Source organism: Dreissena polymorpha, chromosome 8, assembly GCF_020536995.1.
Source record: "Dreissena polymorpha isolate Duluth1 chromosome 8, UMN_Dpol_1.0, whole genome shotgun sequence".
Classification (NCBI taxonomy): Eukaryota; Metazoa; Mollusca; class Bivalvia; order Myida; family Dreissenidae; genus Dreissena; species Dreissena polymorpha.
In genome coordinates, this window is record NC_068362.1 from 83,356,276 (window position 1) to 83,377,754 (window position 21,479).

Consider the following 21,479-nt stretch of genomic DNA (forward strand, 5'->3'; position numbering starts at 1 on the left):
TTAGCCTGTGCAGTCCAAACAGACTCATCAGCGAAGTCACTTTCAACTTTTATGTTCTTTTTTGTTTAAAGGAAGTGACTTGATAGCAAGAAACATGTTAAGGCGGAAACTGTCTGCCCTGCGGACTGCACAGGCTAATCTGGGACAACACTTTACGCACATGCATTAAGCCCTGTTTTCCCAGAGTGTGTCACATATGAGGTTATGTGACTGAGGTCATGGTGTTGAGTCTAGTGGCTGAGCGCGCGTAGCTCTGCTGGATCAGCTGCGCGGTCCTCTCTCGCGTCGCCTCCAACTCCTTCCAGCGACTCTCCTCGAGGTTTTTCTGAAATTTATGTAATTATTTGTTGACCCATCCGATTTCTACTTTCATTTTCAAGGTATTCAACTCAAAATGACCCGAAAACGGGGTGCATCGCTTTGAACAGCCATAACTTCATCAATTGAGCAGCGATTTTCACTCGGTCTTATTCAACACAAAAATGAATGAACTTTGATCAGAAATTCAGTAATTGTTTGTTTTTGTTGTTATGAACAGGTACCTTTTCGAATTCCATTTGTTTAAATAATTTAGTAACCTTAGTAGATTTTTATTATATTATATATGTCATTCCCTAAATTACCCAATTGAGTTAAAAAAACGGGGGTGAAAAACCCAATTAAGCTCAAAAGAAGGGGGTGGACATTTTTGCTAAAATTGAATTTACAAAACCCCAATTATTGTCGAAAAAAGGGGGTGAATTACCCAATATACCCCAAAAGTTATCTATAGCCCTGGAACCAATGACCTCACAGTCACAAGGTCAACACCATATCCACTACAGTTTTGTGATTGTAAACCTAATTGCTTACTCCTGTTTAACTGTTGTTACAAAAAAAATTCTTACAATCAGTGTGGTATTGTTTTAAGATAAAAGTTGACATGCGAGTTTTAATATTATTTGGTGCATGTAACCTTATTGGCAAGTGAACTAATCACTAGGTACAAACATCTTTATAATAATTTGCATATTAATAAAAAAATTGAGGTCATGATTATTTCAAGGACAATTTTATTAGTAGAACATTAATGGAAAAGCGTTCACTGAGTACCCAAAAATAGTTATTACCTAAGGTCCATATTAGAACAAGGTCAAGGTTTGGTACTATTGCGGATAGAAAATTATTATAATAAGAATTTATGTAAATTTATGCGGACTGCACAGGCGTATCTGGGATGACACTTTACGCACATGCATTAAACCCCTTTTTCACAGAGCATGACCCATATATTTGCTCAAGGTCAAGTTCAAAGTTAGTTTGGATGATATGTGTGGGACGGTCACAAGCAATGACTGTGTAAGTATCAATTTGACGTAGAAAGCAGTTTTGATGCTTTTAAGTAATGGTATAATTTTGTAAACAATTGAATTGCCCAATTATAAAAGCCCATTTAAATTGTGAGGTCAACAAAGATCAAGGTCAAAATAAGGAGGAAGCAATATGGGTAGATAGGGAATGGTCCTAAGAAACAATAGTGAAAATAGGACAGATTTCTAGCAAGCTCTAGTGGTGATTGACAAAACAGTAAAATCTACTTAACCTGTTCCGATAGTAAGACGAAAGGACTGATGAAGGGGACAATCACAATATGCCTCTGCATTAAAGTTTTGCTACACATACCTTTTGGTCAATAAGACTCTTAGTTCTCTTGGCAGACTGGGTGTTTGGGGCCAGTCTAGAGCCCTCCTGGGCCTGTAGTCTCTGCTGGCGTTTCTCCTCGAGACGTTGTTGTAGGGCAGACAGTTCCTCCGTCTGTACTGAAGACTTTTTGGGCTCACCTTTCTTTCTCGACTCTAACCTGAATGGAGACACGTGAAATGTTTAACTGCAGAGTCAATGACTTACAGCTACAAACATTCTTTCAAATAAGTTTTAGCCATAATCCCAATCATTAATACACTTGTAAATGAGCCACCCAATGGGAAAAGGGGACTTAATGCTCATGCATTAAGTGTCATCTTAAATTAAGCTGTGCAGTTTGAACAGGCTAATCAGGGATGACACTTTTAGCTTTTACCAGTATGTAATTTTTTATTAAAAAGAAGTCTCTTTAAACAATAATCCAGTTTAGGCAAAAACTGCACAGGCTAATCTGGGACAACATTTTATGCACATGCATAATGTATATGTATGTGCATGAAGTATGCCTTTTTAAGGAATTTTTTTGTTTCAAAGACATTCACTCTTAGCGAAAATCCAGCCAGGGCAGAAAGCCCGGTTTTCCAAGAGTGCTGCTCATATTATTTGTCACACTATCTACTTAAGTAAAGCATGCACATACTTGATTGCTTTTATGATATTATTGGTTTAAAATAAGTATCTTTTAAACAACAAGAGCTGTGCTTGCGAAACAAAATGCCCCCACCCATATATTTGACCTTTGACCTTGAAGGATGACCTTGACCTTTTTCCACTCAAAATGTGCAACTCCATGAGATACACATGCATGCCAAATATCAAGTTGCTATCTTCAATATTTGACCTTTGAACTTGACCTTTGACATTGAAGGATGACCTTGACCTTTCACCACTCAAAATATGCAGCTCCATGAGATACACATGCATGCCAAATATCAAGTTGCTATCTTCAATATTGCAAAAGTTATGGCCAAGGTTAAAGTTTTGGGACAGACACATACAATGACAGACAGACACACATACAATGACAGAAAGACAGACAGGCCAAAGACAATAAACCCCCGATCATTCGATCTGGGGGCATAAAAATCCAGGCTAATCTGGGACGACACTTTACACAAATGGATTAAGCCCAGTTTTCCCGCTGTACACGTACTTGATGGCTGCAGCCTTAGTCTGTTCCAGGCGATGTTTGGAGATCGTCTCCAGGGTGTCCAGTAACAGCTGGTCCTTGGCCTGCAAAACACAGCTCAGTTAGGCAACACAGTGTGCTATTTGTAAAAAGTGATGACCATAAAACTGTCAAATCATTATTATTAATGGGACATCAATTTTGTTGATTTCCAGTCAACGAATCCCACTGTGGGAGCGTTCTTTAGATCTCCCTCAAAGAGTACAAGTACTGGCTCGAGAGCGTTTATATAAGCCTTAGGCTTTCGATGCAATCGAGCTAAAATAAATAGGTTTAAACTAATCAATGAATTTAACACAAACAAATTGGAAAATGACCCAATCAAAGTCCTCATTAATTTGTTTTACGAAATGCACAAATTTACTTTACCACAAGTCTTTTTTTGTAAACACAAAGTTTCATGCTGATGAATATCAACGATTTTACAGTAATTTGTTACCAGTGCACTATTATTTGTGTTTATGCAAGGTTGTTTTTATCAAATTATTTCGAAAGAAACTGATTGTATTGTGAAACTTTGTTCTAATCTTTCCCTTTGAAAAAGACAACAGATTTTAGTTATAATCAATCAATCATTTATCATACATGTATCTACAGGTAAAGGTATTTATATCTCATTACATGTAATTCAAGTGGTTTATAGAACATTGCAGCAAAACCAGCTGACCCTTGGTATGCATCAGAGGGATCCTGATATTCAGAGATCAGTTGTTGAAACATATCCTACGCTTTGAAATGTATTCTTTATAAATTAACTCTTGTTTATTTCATCTTTGATAAGGATTTTGTGATTTATATAATCAGGATTAAATAATCAGAATTTTAAATTTTGTTTGCAACTTAATTTGTTTTTTAAACAATTCTTTTTTCTGCCATGTCGAGCGCTTTTAAACTCTGTCTAAATGATTGTCAACTGGCAACATGCCATAAATAAAAGATCTTGTACCATGATATGGTGCAAATTTTTAAACAAACAAGATATGTTTTATCATTTCAAAAAGTCAATTGAAAGGCTGCACTATAGAATAATAACATATTTGTATTTTTAGCATATTTCTGGACAAGATTATTGTCTTTTAGTTTACATTTTAAACCTATCTATTTCAGCTGGATTGCATAAAAAGCCTTAGGTTTATTGAAACACTCTTGAGTCTATTTCCTGTGAAAAACCAGTTCTTCGTTTCTCTGGGGGAGATCAAAAGACGGTTCCAACAGTGGATATCAAACCCATGACCGCCTTGGTTGCTAGACGGACGCCATATCCACTTTTGCACAGTGAATTCAATAGTTATGTTATACATCACAAAGGGGGTAATTACCTCTTTACTGGCAAGTATCTCGTCTCGTTTCATCTCTTCATTCTCCTTCTCAGCATTCCTCAGCAAGGCCAGTCTTTCTCTCAACTAAACAATCACAACAGAACGTGCATGCTACAGGGCGTAGGGGAAATTGGTCACTACATAGCATGGCTGAATGGGCAATATAGGCAAAACGTAAAACACAGCAAAATGGTTACCCATTCTGTTTGTACTGACATAGCTAAATATTTATTTTATCGATATATTTAGGTCATCTTTATGATGAAGCATAAGTTATAACACAAAATGTATACATCACCAAGCAAAATATTTCATATTTGGTAAAGATAAAATAAAGTGTAAATGTTAACAACTTTAATTACAATGGAAAATGTCTGATAAAGATTTATAAATTATGCATAAAATTTACAGTTTAAATGTCAAATAAATATGTAGAAAAATAAAATATAAGATATAAATATGCATAAACTACATTGTTTGGAAAGAATAAATCTAGAAGGCGTTTAAATCGCATATATTTCCATTGTAGCAGTCATAACACAGGATCAGGTCCAAAATATCTCTATAACTATCAAAATATCAGATTTTTAGGAAGAATAATACTACGAAGCCTGAAACTATCATATTTCAATTGCAGTGATAATAAAATATCACATCCAAAATATCTCTATCACTATCAAAATGTCATATACTTACCTCCACTATGGACATCTCACTCAAGAGGCCATGTCCAGACGTGGCCGTGAGGTCCACAAACTTCTGTCGTATGGCCGGCACCGCCTCCATGGCCCGTATCTGGTGGATCAGCTCCATGCGGCGCCGCATCTCTGCCTCAGCCTCCTCAATGGCGCGACGCATCAGCTCACGGCTCTCCTCTGCCACCTCCGCAACTGGAATATTAGATGCAACATTGGCTTGGTGGATACACACAACACAGGCTTGGTTGAATAGATACAACACAGGCTTGGCTGAATACATGCAACACAGCCTTGGTTGAATACACGCAACACTGTGCAGGCTTGGTTGAATACAGGCAACACAGGCTCGGTTGAATACATGCAACACAGGCTTGGTTGAATACAGGCAACACAGGCTTAGTTGAATACACACAACACAGGCTTGGTTGAAAACAGGCAACACAGGCTTGGTTGAATACATGCAACACAGGATTGGTTGAATACACACCAGTGCCCCAGATAAGCTGCGTTTCTGCATCTTTGACCCTATTTAAATGTTTAAAAACGCAAAGAAATACAATATCATGCGTATTGAAAACCAATTTGACTTTTACGCACATTTATAAAATTCGATGCGTACGATACAATAGCTTCAATCGAAAATTCTTTGCTCATTTTCGGTATATCCTCTTTGCAATTATTAGCTCGGCTTTTTTCGGAGAAAACCCTAGGTATTGTCATAGCCAGCTCGTCGTCCGCCATCTGACGTCCGCCGTCTGACGTCCCCGTCGTGCTAAAACCTTGACATTTATCTCTAAAATTAAAGTGCTTCCACCTACAACTTTGAAACTTCATATGCAGATGCACCTTGATGAGTTCTACACGCCACACCCATTTTTGGGTCACTAGGTCAAGGTCCCTGTGACCTCTAAAAAAAAAATTAAAAAATTCTGACAAGCTTTTATTTATTCAAAACTGCACCCGCAGCCGAGCGTTGGCACCCGTTATGCGGTGCTCTTGTTATCGTAATGCGACGTCGCTTGTATTCAGCAAGCGTCTGGATGAAGGAGCAGGAAAACAGTCAAAGTTATTCAAATGCTCTGTGGACTAGATTTCATAGTTAATTACAGCATCTGACCAAATTATTTATGACAAACATGTGTTTTCAATCTGATGGAATATGTCGCTCATTGTGCATGTATTTGTAAAGCGTCTGTACTTTCAGTTTCTATAACAATGTGAAATAAAAATGTCTAAGAGAGGTTGAGAGACGTCCGCGATTGTTGCGCCAAAATATCAAGCGATCGCGAACTTTTTGAACCAAGAAAGCAAGAGCCATTAAGTGACAAATCATTTGTGTTATCTATTTTTTAAGTTTAAAGTTTATGTTATGGACAGTTTCAAGAATTAAAGATGTTATGAAACATCAGTTTATTAAAATTAATTATAATAGTTTTCAGTTTTATTGAATCAATACAAGTGTGCAGCTTCAACAGAAGTAATCTGAATCTGAAGGGATACGTTGAAGTGACCAAGATTGGCTTTTATTCAACAGGGATAGCAGCAATGATTTTAAGGTATGAATTTTTATAACTCATTTCACTCTATTTCAAGACCGAAATCACCCTCTTTTTTTAAATCAATGGGTGAAAACCCTATTTCCCAAATAATTATCTGGGACACTGATACACACAACACAGGCTTAGTTGAATACATGCAACACATACTTGGTTTAATACACGCAACACAGGCTTGGTTGAATACAGGAAACACAGGCTTGGTTGAATACACACAACACAGGCTTGGTTGAATACAGGCAACACAGGCTTGGTTGAATACACACAACACAGGCTTGGTTGAATACAGGCAACACAGGCTTGGTTGAATACATGCAACACAGGCTTGGTTGAATACAGGCAACACAGGCTTGGTTGAATACATGCAACACAAGCTTGGTTGAATACAGGCAACACAGGCTTGGTTAAATACACGCAACACAGGCTTGGTTGAAAACAGGCAACACAGGCTTGGTTGAAAACAGGCAACACTGGCTTGGTTGAATACACACAACACAGGCTTGGTTGTATACAGGCATTACAGCCTTGTGGGATGAAGCTTAAGGAAAGTAAATATTATGAGCTGCGATCTAAGAAAACTGGGTATGACGCATAAGCATAAAGTGTTGTCCTATAAAAATTCTGCAACAGTATGCATGGATAATAGCTATATAAATTCTACCACAGCGTGCCAGGATTATAGCTATGTTAATTCTACAACAGTCAGAATTACTAATATCTATGTAAATTTTGACAGTCTGCATGGATAATAGCTATGCAAATTCTGACAGTCTGCCTGGATAATAGCTATGTAAATTCTGACAGCCTGCCTGGATAATAGCTATGTACATTCTGCCACAGTCTAAGTGGAAAATGGCTGACAGAATGTCAAAGTTGTTTAAAGAATTCACACTTAAACCAAATGAACTGTATTGAAATTAAATAAAATACAGATTCAACTGGATAAACCTCAGTTTTTCTGAAGACTTATGCTGACTTTACTTACCAATCTTTTGTTTGTATTCTTTGAGTTTTCTCTTGGATTCTTTGGCATTTTTATGCCCTTGCATTGTGTCTTCCACAAGTTGCCTGCAAGCAGATAGAAATATAAACCTCAAGCAAGCAAATAGACAAGTATTTTGTCAACTATCACAAAAGTAATTTCATTTTTGACCAAAATATATAGTCAAGTATTTTTCTATAAATCTTGATAATTCATAATACATATTACAGTTAATGATAATCCAGTTGCCAGAACGGTTCATGAAAATCCATTTTTTTAAGTGAATTGCTTCTTAAGATGGCTTTAGCTAAACACAATTTTCACTGTCTTGAAAACCAAAACTTTGACAAAGAGTAAAGTTGCTTTCATTCTTACTTCATTATATTCCAGTTGCATTTTACAGTACATAATGCTCGACATTTTTCAGTACATTGCTTATTAAGACAGCTTCAGATACACAAATTGTCACTGCATGAAAACCAACATTTTGACTTAATGTTTTGAAGTGGGGTTTATCCTTACTTCATTTGTTGCTCTTCCTTGAACTTTTCTTCCAGGTATCGCTCCATCATTTTCTGAGTCTGCAATAAAACAAACACGATGTAATAGAGCTGTTAGCTGCAGTACAACCATGCAAAATAAGTTTAAATGCTTCATCTTTCATAGGGATTAATGGTCAAGCAATAATGCATATGTATTAAATACAAAAATGCATTACAAATACTTATAAATATAAATATGCAAGTCAAAATTATTATTTACTTATTGCCCTGCTAGGAGCATCTATCTCTTTGGACATAAGAAAAAATACCGTAATTACTCTATGTTTTCGGACACTCTAAGTTTTCGGACACCCCGTTTTTTAGCAAAAATAATTATTTTTCGTGACTCTTAATTTTCGGACACACGAGTTTTCGTCCATAATTAATGTCTGTAAGTTTTCGGACAGTATATTTTACAGTGCTATTTTACCAAATTTCTGTCCTGTTTTTGATATCTAATGACACTTCGATCATGGGGTTTTACAACCAGATTAACATCATAAAACATGACAGGTACATACCTGAGGGCAACGGACCATTACATTTACGTTATAGGGTAAATAACCTTGTAAACCGGTATGAATCAATGGTTTCGCCCGATAGCATAAGCTTTATGACAATTACCAGGGGTAGTGCCAATTAACACGAGTGAATCCACATGAGTGAATCCTTTGTCTGTGGTTAAACCACATGACCTATGTATCGGTCAGCTTAGCAATTAGTGACTACCGCAATGGTACTTCCCCTTCTCAGTAAAATAACTGACAAATACTAAACGCTTCAAAGTGTGATGCTCCCTATTGCAAGTTTTACGAACAATGGAAGGTGTAAGACAACAACTATCGGAAATGAACAAACAAAGAATTCATTGTTTGCTTTTTTGCGTTAATTACAGGTTCATACTAGCGAGTATTGGTACATCACATGCTCATCTTTGAACTCGTTGGTCAAAGTACAACCTTGTAGTAACGATCTGTCAAATAAATTAAGCATTTAAAATTATTTAAAATGCATTGCAAACACGTATAACTGTAATTTATACTATACGGCATGGCATTTTACAAGCGGGCGCTATTACCCGTAGTCGTTGATACAATTGACACTATTTCGGACACTTCAACTTTCGACTCTAAGTTTTCGGACACCTGTATTTTGTGAATATTTTTCGTATCTAAGTTTTCGGACACGAATTTTTTTTATTTTTTTTAAGTGTCCGAAAACATAGAGTAATTACGGTAGGTAAAAACAAAATGATCTTAAATTAAAACAGCAACAGAAATATGTTATTTTATAAATGTTTCAGTTATTGTTAAGAATCCCCATGGAGACCAATTCCAGTATTCACCAACTGATTCTCAGACTTAAATCTAAAAATGAAGCATATTCTAAAACTTTAAAATACTAAACCTTCTCTTTAGTCAAGTCTTGCATGACAATGAATACTTTTAATGATATATTTTTCATAAAATGATTATTTTAATGATATAACCGTAATATTTAGCCAGTATATATGCAAACTTTGAGTTATACTTTTTTATTCTGAAGCCTATGAATGGTTTGGTGAATACAAGACCAAGACTTTCCAGTACCTACCTCCTCCTTCATCTCAGAGACCCTCTGTTTGTTCTCCTCCACAATGTTCTGACGAGCAAGTATTGCTTCCTCGTGGCTCAGTTTGCCTTCCAGGCGCCGCCGCTCAATATCTGCAAGCTCTGACTCAAGGTCCCGCCGCTTCATATCCGACTGCCACCGCTCAAAGTCCGACTTGTCCTTGGCACCAGCCTCTAGGCTCTCAAGTCTGTAGATGACAGGTACACATTTGAAAACTGTTCAACACAAAATGAGGGAATTATTGGATGATGCCTGGAGGACGATAATGTCATACACCAAATTAGGCAATGATTGGACAATGCAAGGACAAAGCTGTAATACAAAAATGAGTCATTTATTGGATAATGCTCAGGAAAATACTCTTATACACAAAATGAGGCAATGATTGGATGATGCCTAGACAATAATTTTATATACAAATTGAGGCAATGATTGGACGATGCAATACTGTTATACAAAAAAACAATGCAATCATTAGATGATGCCAGGTAAAAATTGTTATAGTTGAAATGAGGCAATAATGGTCTTATGCCAGGACAATACTGTTCTACGCACAATGAAGAAATGATTGAATGATGCCCAACACTATTGTAATACACAAAATGAGGAAATGATGCCAAAAGAATTCTGTTATACATACAACAAGGCAATGCTTGGATGATGGCAGGACAATACCGTTATGCACACATTGAGGCAATGGTTGTATTCTGCTGAGACAATTTTGTCATACACAAAATGAGGCAATGATTGGACGATGCCCAGACACTACTGTTAAACTAAGGTGAGGCAATTATTAGATGAAGCCAATAATATATTGTTAAACACAAAATAATAGGGCTGCACCGAATATCCGAAATATCCGAGATTCGCGGATCCAAACGAGGATTCGCAGATCTAACCTTGATTGGTAAAATCAGTTTCGAATCCGGATCTTATTTGAGTTTAACCTTTCGTTTGCTTTAATTGTTTCTTTCGCCCTAAAACGTTTCGTTAAATTGTTTCTTTCTGTTTGAAAGGCTGACTGGTATGTAGTTTGTCACAATTATCGCTACTTTTTCGTACTAGGTGTGGAAGCATTTCGGGTTTTATCAGCATACTAATTCTGGCTTATAAGTGGTTGTTACGAAGTATTTTATTGATACTTAATGCAGATTGCGTGTGATGCGTTTTTTGCTTGTTAAAATACAGCGTTATTCATATTATATCTGACTGACATAGATGTGTTTAATATGAGACATTATTATTAATGTTTGTCGTTCAAATGCTTACACTAATTTGTGTATGTGCGATTTTGAGAAATTTGCAGAATCTGGAGCCGGGTATAATTTTTCTTTCGAACAACGTAAGTCAATTTTGTCATCTACTTAGTATTTGTTTTTGATGTCGTTATTTCTGCTTCCACTACTGCTGTTGCGGCTGCATCTACCAATGCTGCTAAAGTAGTATAAATATTCGTAGCTGTAAAGTTTATAATAATAATAAAAGTTAATTACTTTTCTCATAAGACATATATACGTTCTGGTGTGACATATGTACATTCTGGTGTTTCAAAACATAATTTTGGTTATAACAATATAAATTATAATTTATTTTGCGTATTTTCACTTTCAAATTAGGATTCGAACCAATATTAGATATCTGAGCCTTTGGATTCGAATTCGGATCCGATTGAAATTTTGGATTCGGTGCAGCACAACAAAATAATGCAAAAATTGGATGATGCCAGAACCATAGTGTAAAGCACAAAAAAAGATGCAATGATTGGATGATGCCCAGGCAATACTCTTATACACAAAATGAAAACAAGATCAGATGATGCCCAGACAACATATTATACAAATCAAATGAATGCTTATGTTGTCAAAGAAAAAAGTTGTATATTTAAAACAAGAGATGTGTTCGTCAGAAACACAATGCCCTCTATTGCGCCGCTTTATAAAAAAAAAAAAATTTTTTTTTTACCTTTGACCTTGAAGGATGACTTTGACCTTGAACTTCCACCACTCAAAATGTGCAGCTTCATGAGAACGCGACTTTAAAAAAAAATTTTTTTGGGCCTTTGACCTTGACCTTGAACTTCCACCACTCAAAATGTGCAGCTTCATGAGATACACATGCATGCCAAATATCAAGTTGCTATCTTCAATATTGAAAAAGTTATGGCCAATGTTAAAGTTTTCTGATGGACAGACGCCATATATTTGACATTTGACCTTGAAGGATGACCTTGACCTTCCCCTTTCACCACTCAAAATGTTCAGCTCCATGAGATACACATGCATGCCAAATATCAAGTTGCTATCTTCAATAGTGAAAAAGTTATGGCCAATGTTAAAGTTTTGGGACGGACAGAAGCCATATATTAGACATTTGACCTTGAAGGATGACCTTGACCTTCACCTTTCACCACATGCATGCCAGATATATGCCAGTTTCTATCTTCAATAATGCAAAAGTTATGGCCAACGTTAAAGTTTTTTTCCGGACGGACGGACAGACTGACATACACACATACTGACATACACACATACTGACATACTGACTGACGGACAGTTCAACTGCTATATGCCACCCTACCGGGGGCATAAAAATGCCAATACCTAAGTGGAAGAACCACAAATATTACTAAGTCTTTAGAGTGTAATTAATAATAGTATCTGCGTATTTGTTTTCAAAGAAAATGTAAGGAGTTGTTGAGTTTTGCTTCAATACCTACGGGGACACTTCTTTTTATTTATTGATCTCTGATAGTACATGCATTTACCATTTTTAGTTTTAACCTATTTATTTTAGCTTGATTGCATCTAAAGACTCAGGCTTATTGAAACGCTCTCAAGTCCGTTTCCTGGGCCTAGAACCAGTACTTGGTGTCTTTGGGGAGATCTAAAGAAAGCTCTCACAGTGGGGATCGAACCCGTGACCTCCCAGTTACTAAGCGGAAACCATATCCATTACACCACGGCGACCTTACCATTTTTAGTATCGTACCATAGTATTTCAAACATTTGTACATATGGGCCTTGGGCCTTGCTCTGGGAATACTGGGCTACATGCATGTGTGTAAAGTGTTGTTAAAGATTAGCCTGTGCAGTCACAGGCTAATCAGGGACAACACTTTCTGGCTTTAATGGTATTTTTTTATCAAAGGAAATCTCTTCTAAACTAAAAATCCAGTTTAAGCAGAAAAAGTCTTTCCTGAATAGCCTGTGGGGACTGCACAGGCTAATCTGGGACAACACACACGCATTAAGCCCTGTTTACCCATAGCAAGGCTCAAATGTACGGAACTTGTTTGCAAAAATTTAAGTAAAATGCCAACTAGAGATGTGTTTATCAGAAACACAATGCCCCCTTCTGCACCGCATTGAAGCCATATATTTGACTTCTGACCTTGAAGGATGACCTTGACCTTTCACCACTCAAAATGTGCAGCTCCATAAGATACACATGTATGCCAAATATCAAGTTGCTATCTTCAATATAACAAAAGTTATGACCAAGGTTAAAATTTTGGGACAGACACACAGACACACACTACAATGACAGACAGACAGGCCAATATACCCCTGATCATTTGATCCGGGGGCATAAAAATTAACAAGAAGAGCCTATAGAGGTCTTGTTGCAAAACTCAATTAACTGTATGCCCATTATCCCAGATCAAGGCGCATACCCTTCCTGCACTCACTTTTTAATCTCCTCAGCCTCCCTCTGCTGGTACAGGAAACCCTCCCTCAGTATGGCAGCGGCTGTCATCTTCACTGGCACCTCCTGGTTCTAGAACAACATGGCAACAATCAGAGAATGGCGCCCATGGAATTAATTAAAGACGCTTGACAACAAAGATTATGTATAGGTTGACAACACTTAATAACATTAATTATGTCATAGGATTGTACTTGATTAAAGGTGCTTGACAACATAAATAGTGGTTCAAGACAACAACACAGCAAAAATGAGAGAATGGAGCTCATGGGATTGTAATTTATTAATACACTTAACAACATAGATAATGTAATGTGTTTGAACTTGATTAAAGACACTTGACAACATAAAAACTGGTAGTGGTTCTAGAAAACAACACAGCAACAATCAGGGAATAGAACTCATGTTTTTTTTATAATATCATTTTTGTTTGCAACACTAAAGCAGAAAGCAAGGAGTAAAGGTCACGTGATTGTACATGATTAACAACAATTGACAACATACATATTGGTTTTGACCAACAGTAAAACAACATTGCAGGGAAGTTAAATAAATAGCCATCAGGGAATCAAATTTATGTTCATGAAAAATGCCTTTAGATGTGCGTACCATTTTACCTTAAGAATTTTGGTTTAGCAGAAATAAGTGGATATATAGTTATTATGATTTTATTTCCCCAAAAAACTAGTAAAAACACCATGTGACAAAAAGAAAAAAGGTTTGACACAAAACATTTTTTATCCCACTTTTACAGCGAATTCGGTTGATTAAAGCCCGGTTGATTAAATATCAACTATAATCAACGGCAGGAAATGACGTCAATATTTCGACGAAATGACGTCATAAATCCAGCGACATTATCCAGTCAAACTAATTTTGTTAAAACAAAAAGGTTTACAAAATAAAAAGTGGGATATATAGAATAATAAATTAGTGTTGATTATAGATCAGGTTTATCATGCTCGGCACGAAAATGAAAAAGCACTCGCCAAGGCTCATGCTTTTTGTTTTCAAAGCCTCGCATGATAAACCTGATCTATAATCAACACTAACCTTTTATTCTCTATATTTACATAATATTTTTCTCACATTTTCTCTATCTGATTCAAATCAATTTCAAATTAATTTATGTCCAGCTTTATATTTTGATACAATAATTGCCTTAAAATAATTCATATTACTGACAAGTGTTATCAGTTGTTGTAGATAAAATGAGCCGTGCTCTGTGAAAAGGGGGTTTAATGCATGTGCGTAAAGTGATATCTATATTATCCTGTGCAGTCCACACAGGCTAATCAGGGACAACACTTTCCGCCTAGGCTGGATTTTTGCTAAGAAGAGACTTTCTGTAAACAAAAAAACCCATAAAAGCGGAAAGTGTTGTCCCTGATTATTCGCACAGGCTAATCTGGGACGCCACTTTACGCACATGCATGAAACCACCTTTTCACAGAGCACAGTCCAAATATAAACACAAGAAAGTTAAGTTCTTATCAAAACAAGAACAATATAATATTAATGCAAGATCAACATATAATTTCAAAATCAAAATTCTTGTGGGTTATTCAACAAACGTGATTATTGTTTGACTTTGAAAGAGCAAAGTGTAAATCTGACAAGGTTCCTGGAAGCAGCTGACTGGCAATCTACAACCTTTTGAATGTAGCTTTATATGCAAGCAACACCACGACTATCGACTATCCTAGTAGCATTTCTGTGAATTTCTGTGCAAGTCCTCTACTGATTGTTAAAACTAGTGTAACTGACATTTTGTACATTTTCCAGGAGTTGATATTTTACAAAGAACATTAAGGGCACTTCCGTTATTGCGCGCAAATAAATATTTCATCATGGTAACTGCTCCTTTTTTAGATCATTTATTGGTTGAATAAATCCTTCTAAATTTGAAGTTTAAATGTGTTCTTCAAATGTTGTTCTAATGCTTAACACAAAAATTGCAGTACTTTTTTTTCTTTTGAAAATATTACAAAATGACAGTTACACTAGTTTAAACATTCAGTACATGACATATTTTGACTCATTTCAATTCAAAACTTTGGATAACATTACGTTTACCCGAATTTTTAAAATAAATATTTTAAAAGTTTATGTATGGCACCAAAAAAAACACCAACAATAAAAAGAGTAGACTTGTATAAAAATGTCAATTATATGACTTTCAACATTCAGTTGACGAAGTGATCATGTGTTGTTACAAGCAACCCAAACTAAAAATACAATTGTAATTCTGTGAATTAACACAATTAAACAAGTAATCAGAGAATATAAGCAAGCAAAACCACAAATGCAACTCAATTTTTGTGAATTAACATGTCATGGAACAGGTATATAGGGGATGTAAGGAGAACAACTACGAATGCAACTTCATTTCTGTAAATCAAAACAATGGAACAAGTAATCAGGTGGTGTAAGCAACCAAAACTCTCAATGCATTTCTGTCTATAAACTCACTATGGCAAATGTTAAGATGCTGTACTGCTCTAAAATTTTAGGCTGCAAGAAATCAAAGTTCCAATAAAAAACACACTGTAAAGCTGCATTTTTGCCTACCTTCATACAAGTCCTATTTAACACGCACACATTTGCCAAAGCGCAAGCTATTTGGTATTGCAAATGAACACACAAACACATTGCTACCTGTCAACAGAATTAACACACAGGTACAAGCAATCTAAGATTGGAAGCAAACACAACTGTGAACATGTACCTACTTCCATCACACATTGAACATGTCTTAACCCTTTCCAACTCAGATGCAAAGTAATGGCTATATGCGACCAGCATAAAACCAGATCAGCCTGCAAGTAACTTGCAGTCTGTTCAGGTCTTATGCTGTTTACTGCTCATCAATGTCTTAGGGTTGGAAATGAAGACTTTAAAACGTGGACAAATTTATAAAGGTCTTTAATTGAACTTGACTTTTAAAGTGACTATAAACCACAGGTGTTGGGTGGCAAATTCACTGAACCACTTTCAATATGTCATAAAACAAAAATTTTCATCACTTTGACAAAAAAATAATTATGATATAATGTATATTATATCAGGTTTTGTGTGTTTGTCTAAGTAATGAAAAATGTTCTTTTATGTTATATTGATAGTGTTTCAGTGAATTTGCCTGTCACGCCAAACACCTGTGCTATAAATGAGTCAAAATATGAATCTGAGCATAAAAATGTTAAAACATGTTCAACATGTCACATTTCACATTGAACATGACGTCCTAGCACACATTGAACATTTTGCCATCACATATTAAACATATCACAGCATATATTGAACATGTCACAGCACACAAACTGCAGTGAACACTTACATTTCTGCGAGTTGAGGTCGTGGAACGACTAGAGAGTGGAGTCATCTGGTGGGAGACATACCAGGTCATACAGAAACATGGACATGCATAACGCTTACAATAAAATTATCAGCCACGCTCTTGAAAAAAAAGGACTTAATGCTTCAGCTTAAAGTGTGGTACTAGTTTAGACAGTGCAGTCCACACAGGCTCATGGACGATACTTTCCGCTTTAGTGGTATTTTTTGTTTAAAGGAAGTATCTTTTTAGCCAAAATCCAGTTTAAGCAGAAAGTGTTGTCCCTGATTAGCCTATGCAGATTGCACAGGCTAATCTGGGGTGACACTTTACGCACTTGTGTATGCATTAAGCCTTGTTTTTCCAGAGCAACACTTACAATAAATATATTGGTACAGAACAACCGATTTTGTCCAGAAATGAGAATCACATTATGTTAAAATGTTTTCATAAATGTTTTTTGCTTACAAGCTTAGTTTTGTCCCTGATAAAATTCTAAATTAATTGAGTAAGTGGTTTTGTACAATTACAGGGGAGTAAACATCTTTTAAAGACACTCGCCATGCAGGGCAGTTAGCTGACAAAATTAGGTCATCCTTACTTACTGTACTTACTGACTTACTGTATAGTCCCCCTAAGTTTAAGGTTTCACCTATTACAAAATCAAGACACTGACTGATCTGTATTTAAACAAAGAGCTGTCAGAGGACAGCGCACCCGACTATTCGAGTGCTTGACAGTATAACGTAAGCCATCATGGAGAAGGGGGGGGGGGATAATGTGGGTATGTGGTCAATTAATAGATGATCTTTCAAAAATAAGGAAAACTAATTTTATTTTTTTTAAATTTTTTTTTTGGGGGGGGGGATTCTGGGGTGGGGCATGGGAGATGGTTTGGGTGGAGTGCATTGTGGTATGTCAGGTAAGTGTTGTTTTGTCAAAGTATGAATCAAATGTGATCATAAATAAAGAAGTTATGGCACTTTAAGCAAAATGTTCAATTATCTAAGTATAAAAGGGGCCATAATGCTGTCAAAATGCTTGATACAGTTGTCTGCTCTTTTTTATAGATTGGGATCATGTTGGTAAAGAAGTATGCAAAATATGAAAGCAATATGTAGAAGGACATAGAAAATATTTGAGGTGGTACACAAACTTTAACATAGATTTATCAATAATATGCATATTCTAAGTATAAAAGGGGCAATAATTCTGTCAAAATGCTTGATACAGTTGTCTGCTCTTGTTTATAGATTGGGGTCATGTTGGTGAAGAAGTATGTAAAATATAAAAGCAATATCTCAAAGGACATAGGAAATATTTGGGGTAGTACGCAAACTTTAACATTTACACGCTAACGGGAACAGGAACGCTAACTTTCGACGCCGGGGTGAGTAGGATAGCTCCACTACATATATTTCATATATAATAGTCAAGCTAAAAATCATAAACGCCAAGACCAAAACTTAGTCCCCAATTCGAGCGGACCAGTAGAATTTTACACCCCTATATTAACTCAAATATTGGCTTTATCTGTTGCTCTGTTAATGCATGGTAAGATCTGTAAGACAGAACGTAACACCCGTACATGCTTTGCTAACCACATGTTTAATTATATGACCTGCGTTCTGAAAATCTAGGCTTAATGCATGTTTGTAAATTGTCCTCCAAGATTAGCCAATGCAGTCTGCACAGGCTTATCAGAGAAAACCCTTTCCACTTTTCAGGAATATTTCATTCAAACCAAGTATTTAAAAAAAATCCATTTTAGAAGGAATGTTTCCTCCCTGATTAGCCTGTGCAGCCTTCACAGGCTAATCTGTGTCTATATTTTACTCATTTGCTTTAAGCCCTGTTTTCCCAGAGTGAGGCTCACATATTTTACCAACACAGCAATATATACGTGTTTTCACTTAAGGCTTACAATATCAACATGCATAAAAATACCCGCAGATTCGGATAAAAGTTTCAGGTCAATATTAACAAAGTGTAAGATTACGTGTTAAAAGTGAAGTTAATAATTTGCAGTAAAATTATCTCCTTTATCATGAAAAGGAATGTTTTTATTCCAAATATTTAATAATAAATATAATTGGTGGGCATACAAGCTTTAACATACAGTATTATTTGTTATATTATTCAAATCCAAAAATGGTGACATTTTAAACGAAACTTGTAATTTATAATCGATCTACTTTAAATTTTCAACAGCAGTACGAGCTTACAATTATATTTATTTTATCTTCACTCCTCAAAGTAAGACAAGCTTTTTTTCTTGACAAGTTATTTTTTCTGTACTCTTTATCGCTTTTCCAAATAAATGATGATTTAATTAGTACTTTCTTGAAAAAAACTACTAAAATGTGATGATTATATTAAACAATGTTGTGAATACCTTATTAATAGTTATATGCTGTTCAGTATTCACTCATAATTAAAAAAATCAAACAAATAGAAATAATAATATATTACATCTTCTGACTTGAAAAAAACACAGTATAATGCACTAAAACAAGTTATGAAAATTGATACTGTTATATTTTAATTTACTTTAAAATATCTGACCCTACCTAAATTGTCTGGTGATTTAAGAATTTTACCTGGCAATCCGACCCGAAGAATATTTTTGACCTGTGTGAGCCCTAACTGTTATGTTAATTATTTCATTACTTATGATTTCTACAGTAAGGTAGAAGAAAAATGTAATTGAATAACATAACTGAAAGAAATAAACAAATTATGAAATGTGTGCATGCATTTTGCCATCTTGATATGATTGACCAAACAACAAGTTTTGAGTGCCACTGCGTTGAGCCATTTGGAATGCTGACACTTGTACCTTTACCGTAAACAGTTAGCGATCGCTGATTCAATGGTGTTTCATCAATTAAGTTGCAAGGTCCACATTACTACTTTAAACAAGAGATGTGTGAATCAGAAACACAATGCCCCCTAATGCGCCGTTTTTTTTGTTGACTTTTGACCTTGAAGGATGACCTTGACCTTTCACCACTTAAAATGCAGCTCAATGAGATACACATGCAAGCCAAATATCAAGTTGCTATGTTCAATATTTCAAAAGTAATCGCAAAACTTTAACCAAGGTTAAAGTTTTGAGACAGAATGACAGAAAGGCCAAAAACAATATGCCACCTATCATTCGATCCGGGGGCATAAAAATATGCATAGCAGGTTGTCTGAGAGAACCTAAAATTGGTACCTTGTTTGTAAACTAACAGCAAATTTATGTGATGCTTCTCATACATGCCCTATATCCCAATTATCTTCATGAGACAATTTGTCCAATCATAAAACTAACTTACCGCGCCCTTGACCTTGACCTAGCTGGCCTCAATTACAATCCAAAGCTAGGTCTTAATGCAAGCTAGGTGCATCCAAGATGTAATCAAGATTGGTCTATTCACACTTGAGTAATGGACCGGAAATCACTTGTCTGATGCCACCCCCATACTCTTATCCAAACTTGGATTTTCAACTTTGTTGCCAATTTGGGTAATAATTATGACCCTTGCTCTGGAAAAATGGGACTTAATGCATGTGCATAGTGTCATCCTAGATTAGCCTGTGCAGTCAGCTTTCATGGAATTTTTGTTTCAAGGAAGTCTCTTCTAAACAAATATCCTGTTTAGATGAAAATTGTCATCCCTGTTTTAATAACACTGGCTAATCTGGGACGGCATAAGCCCAGATTTTCCAGAGCTCGACTCAAATGTAAAACAATCAAGCTCCAAAAAGTATACAATGTGCAAAACATGTGTGAAAAGTGTTGTCCCAGATTAGCCTGTGCAGTCCACACAGGCTCATCAGGGACAACACTTTCCACTTAAAAATAACAACTCAGACTCACCAGGAAGGTGGGCACCTTGTTAGTCTTGGGTCTGTCAAAGTCCAGTTTGCTCTCTTCTTCGGTCAGGATTCTTTGTATCTTCTCCTTTGTCTTCTGGGACTTCTCTGGGTTGGCACAAGCAAACTGCTTCCTGGATGCCTCCATAAGACGCTCCTGTAAGCAGGGAGCAGTGGTAGCGATGAACAAACAATGGGAAATAACGGAAGCAGATGTCGGACTGTGGGAAACAAGAATATCAGTGAAACTGATGGATGCTCCCCGATGATGCGCTTTGTCAATATATGTGTTAATAAACACCTAAAAATCTATAATTAGCCTCGGTGACCTTGACCCAGTGACCTCAAACCTCATAAAAATGTAGAGGTCCATGCAAGGTACCTACATGCCAAATATGAAAGCGATTGGTAAAGTATTGAAGGCACTATGAGAAACGGTGGCAAAAGTGTGACAGAAGGAAGTCTATTATTAGCCTCGGTGACCTTGACCCCAGTGACCTCAAACCTCATCAAAGGGTAGAGGTCCATGCAAGGTACCTACATGCCAAATATGAAATCGATTGGTTAAGTATTGAAGGCGCTATGAGAAATGGCAGCAAAAGTGTGACAGAAGGAAGTCTATTATTAGCCTCGGTGACCTTGACCTTGACCCCAGTGACCTCAAACCTCATCAAAAGGTAGAGGTCCATGCAAGGTACCTACATGCTAAATATGAAAGCGATTGGTTAAGTATTGAAGGTGCTATGAGAAACGGTAGCAAAAGTGTGACAGAAGGAAGTGTATTATTAGCCTCGGTGACCTTGACCTTGACCCCAGTGACCTCAAACCTCATCAAAAGGTAGAGGTCCATGCAAGGTACCTACATGCCAAATATGAAAGCGATTGGTAAAGTATTGAAGGCGCTATGAGAAACGGTAGCAAAAGTGTGACGGAAGGAAGGAATAACGGAGTGTGACGGAAGGAAGGAATAATGGAACTACAAACTGGCAACTATAT

At 36.3% G+C, this 21,479-nt stretch overlaps 1 protein-coding gene across 3 annotated transcripts in view; it reads right to left on the reverse strand.

Moving 5' to 3' along the window:
- LOC127842250 (cilia- and flagella-associated protein 99-like) overlaps positions 1 to 21,479 on the reverse strand; it is a 29,429-nt gene continuing 7,950 nt past the window's right edge. For 2 of the 3 annotated variants that reach the window (XM_052371673.1, XM_052371674.1), the window contains exons 9-19: positions 20,488 to 20,640; positions 16,623 to 16,667; positions 13,269 to 13,357; positions 9,563 to 9,767; positions 7,950 to 8,008; positions 7,431 to 7,513; positions 4,888 to 5,081; positions 4,192 to 4,275; positions 2,837 to 2,916; positions 1,663 to 1,840; positions 1 to 325 (exon numbers count right to left, since the gene is read on the reverse strand). In XM_052371673.1, coding sequence (XP_052227633.1) covers positions 203 to 325; positions 1,663 to 1,840; positions 2,837 to 2,916; positions 4,192 to 4,275; positions 4,888 to 5,081; positions 7,431 to 7,513; positions 7,950 to 8,008; positions 9,563 to 9,767; positions 13,269 to 13,357; positions 16,623 to 16,667; positions 20,488 to 20,640 — 1,293 coding nt within the window. In that variant the 3' untranslated portion in view covers positions 1 to 202. The remainder of the gene's footprint in view (positions 326 to 1,662; positions 1,841 to 2,836; positions 2,917 to 4,191; positions 4,276 to 4,887; positions 5,082 to 7,430; positions 7,514 to 7,949; positions 8,009 to 9,562; positions 9,768 to 13,268; positions 13,358 to 16,622; positions 16,668 to 20,487; positions 20,641 to 21,479) is intronic. The other variant, XM_052371675.1, reaches the window with a different exon arrangement.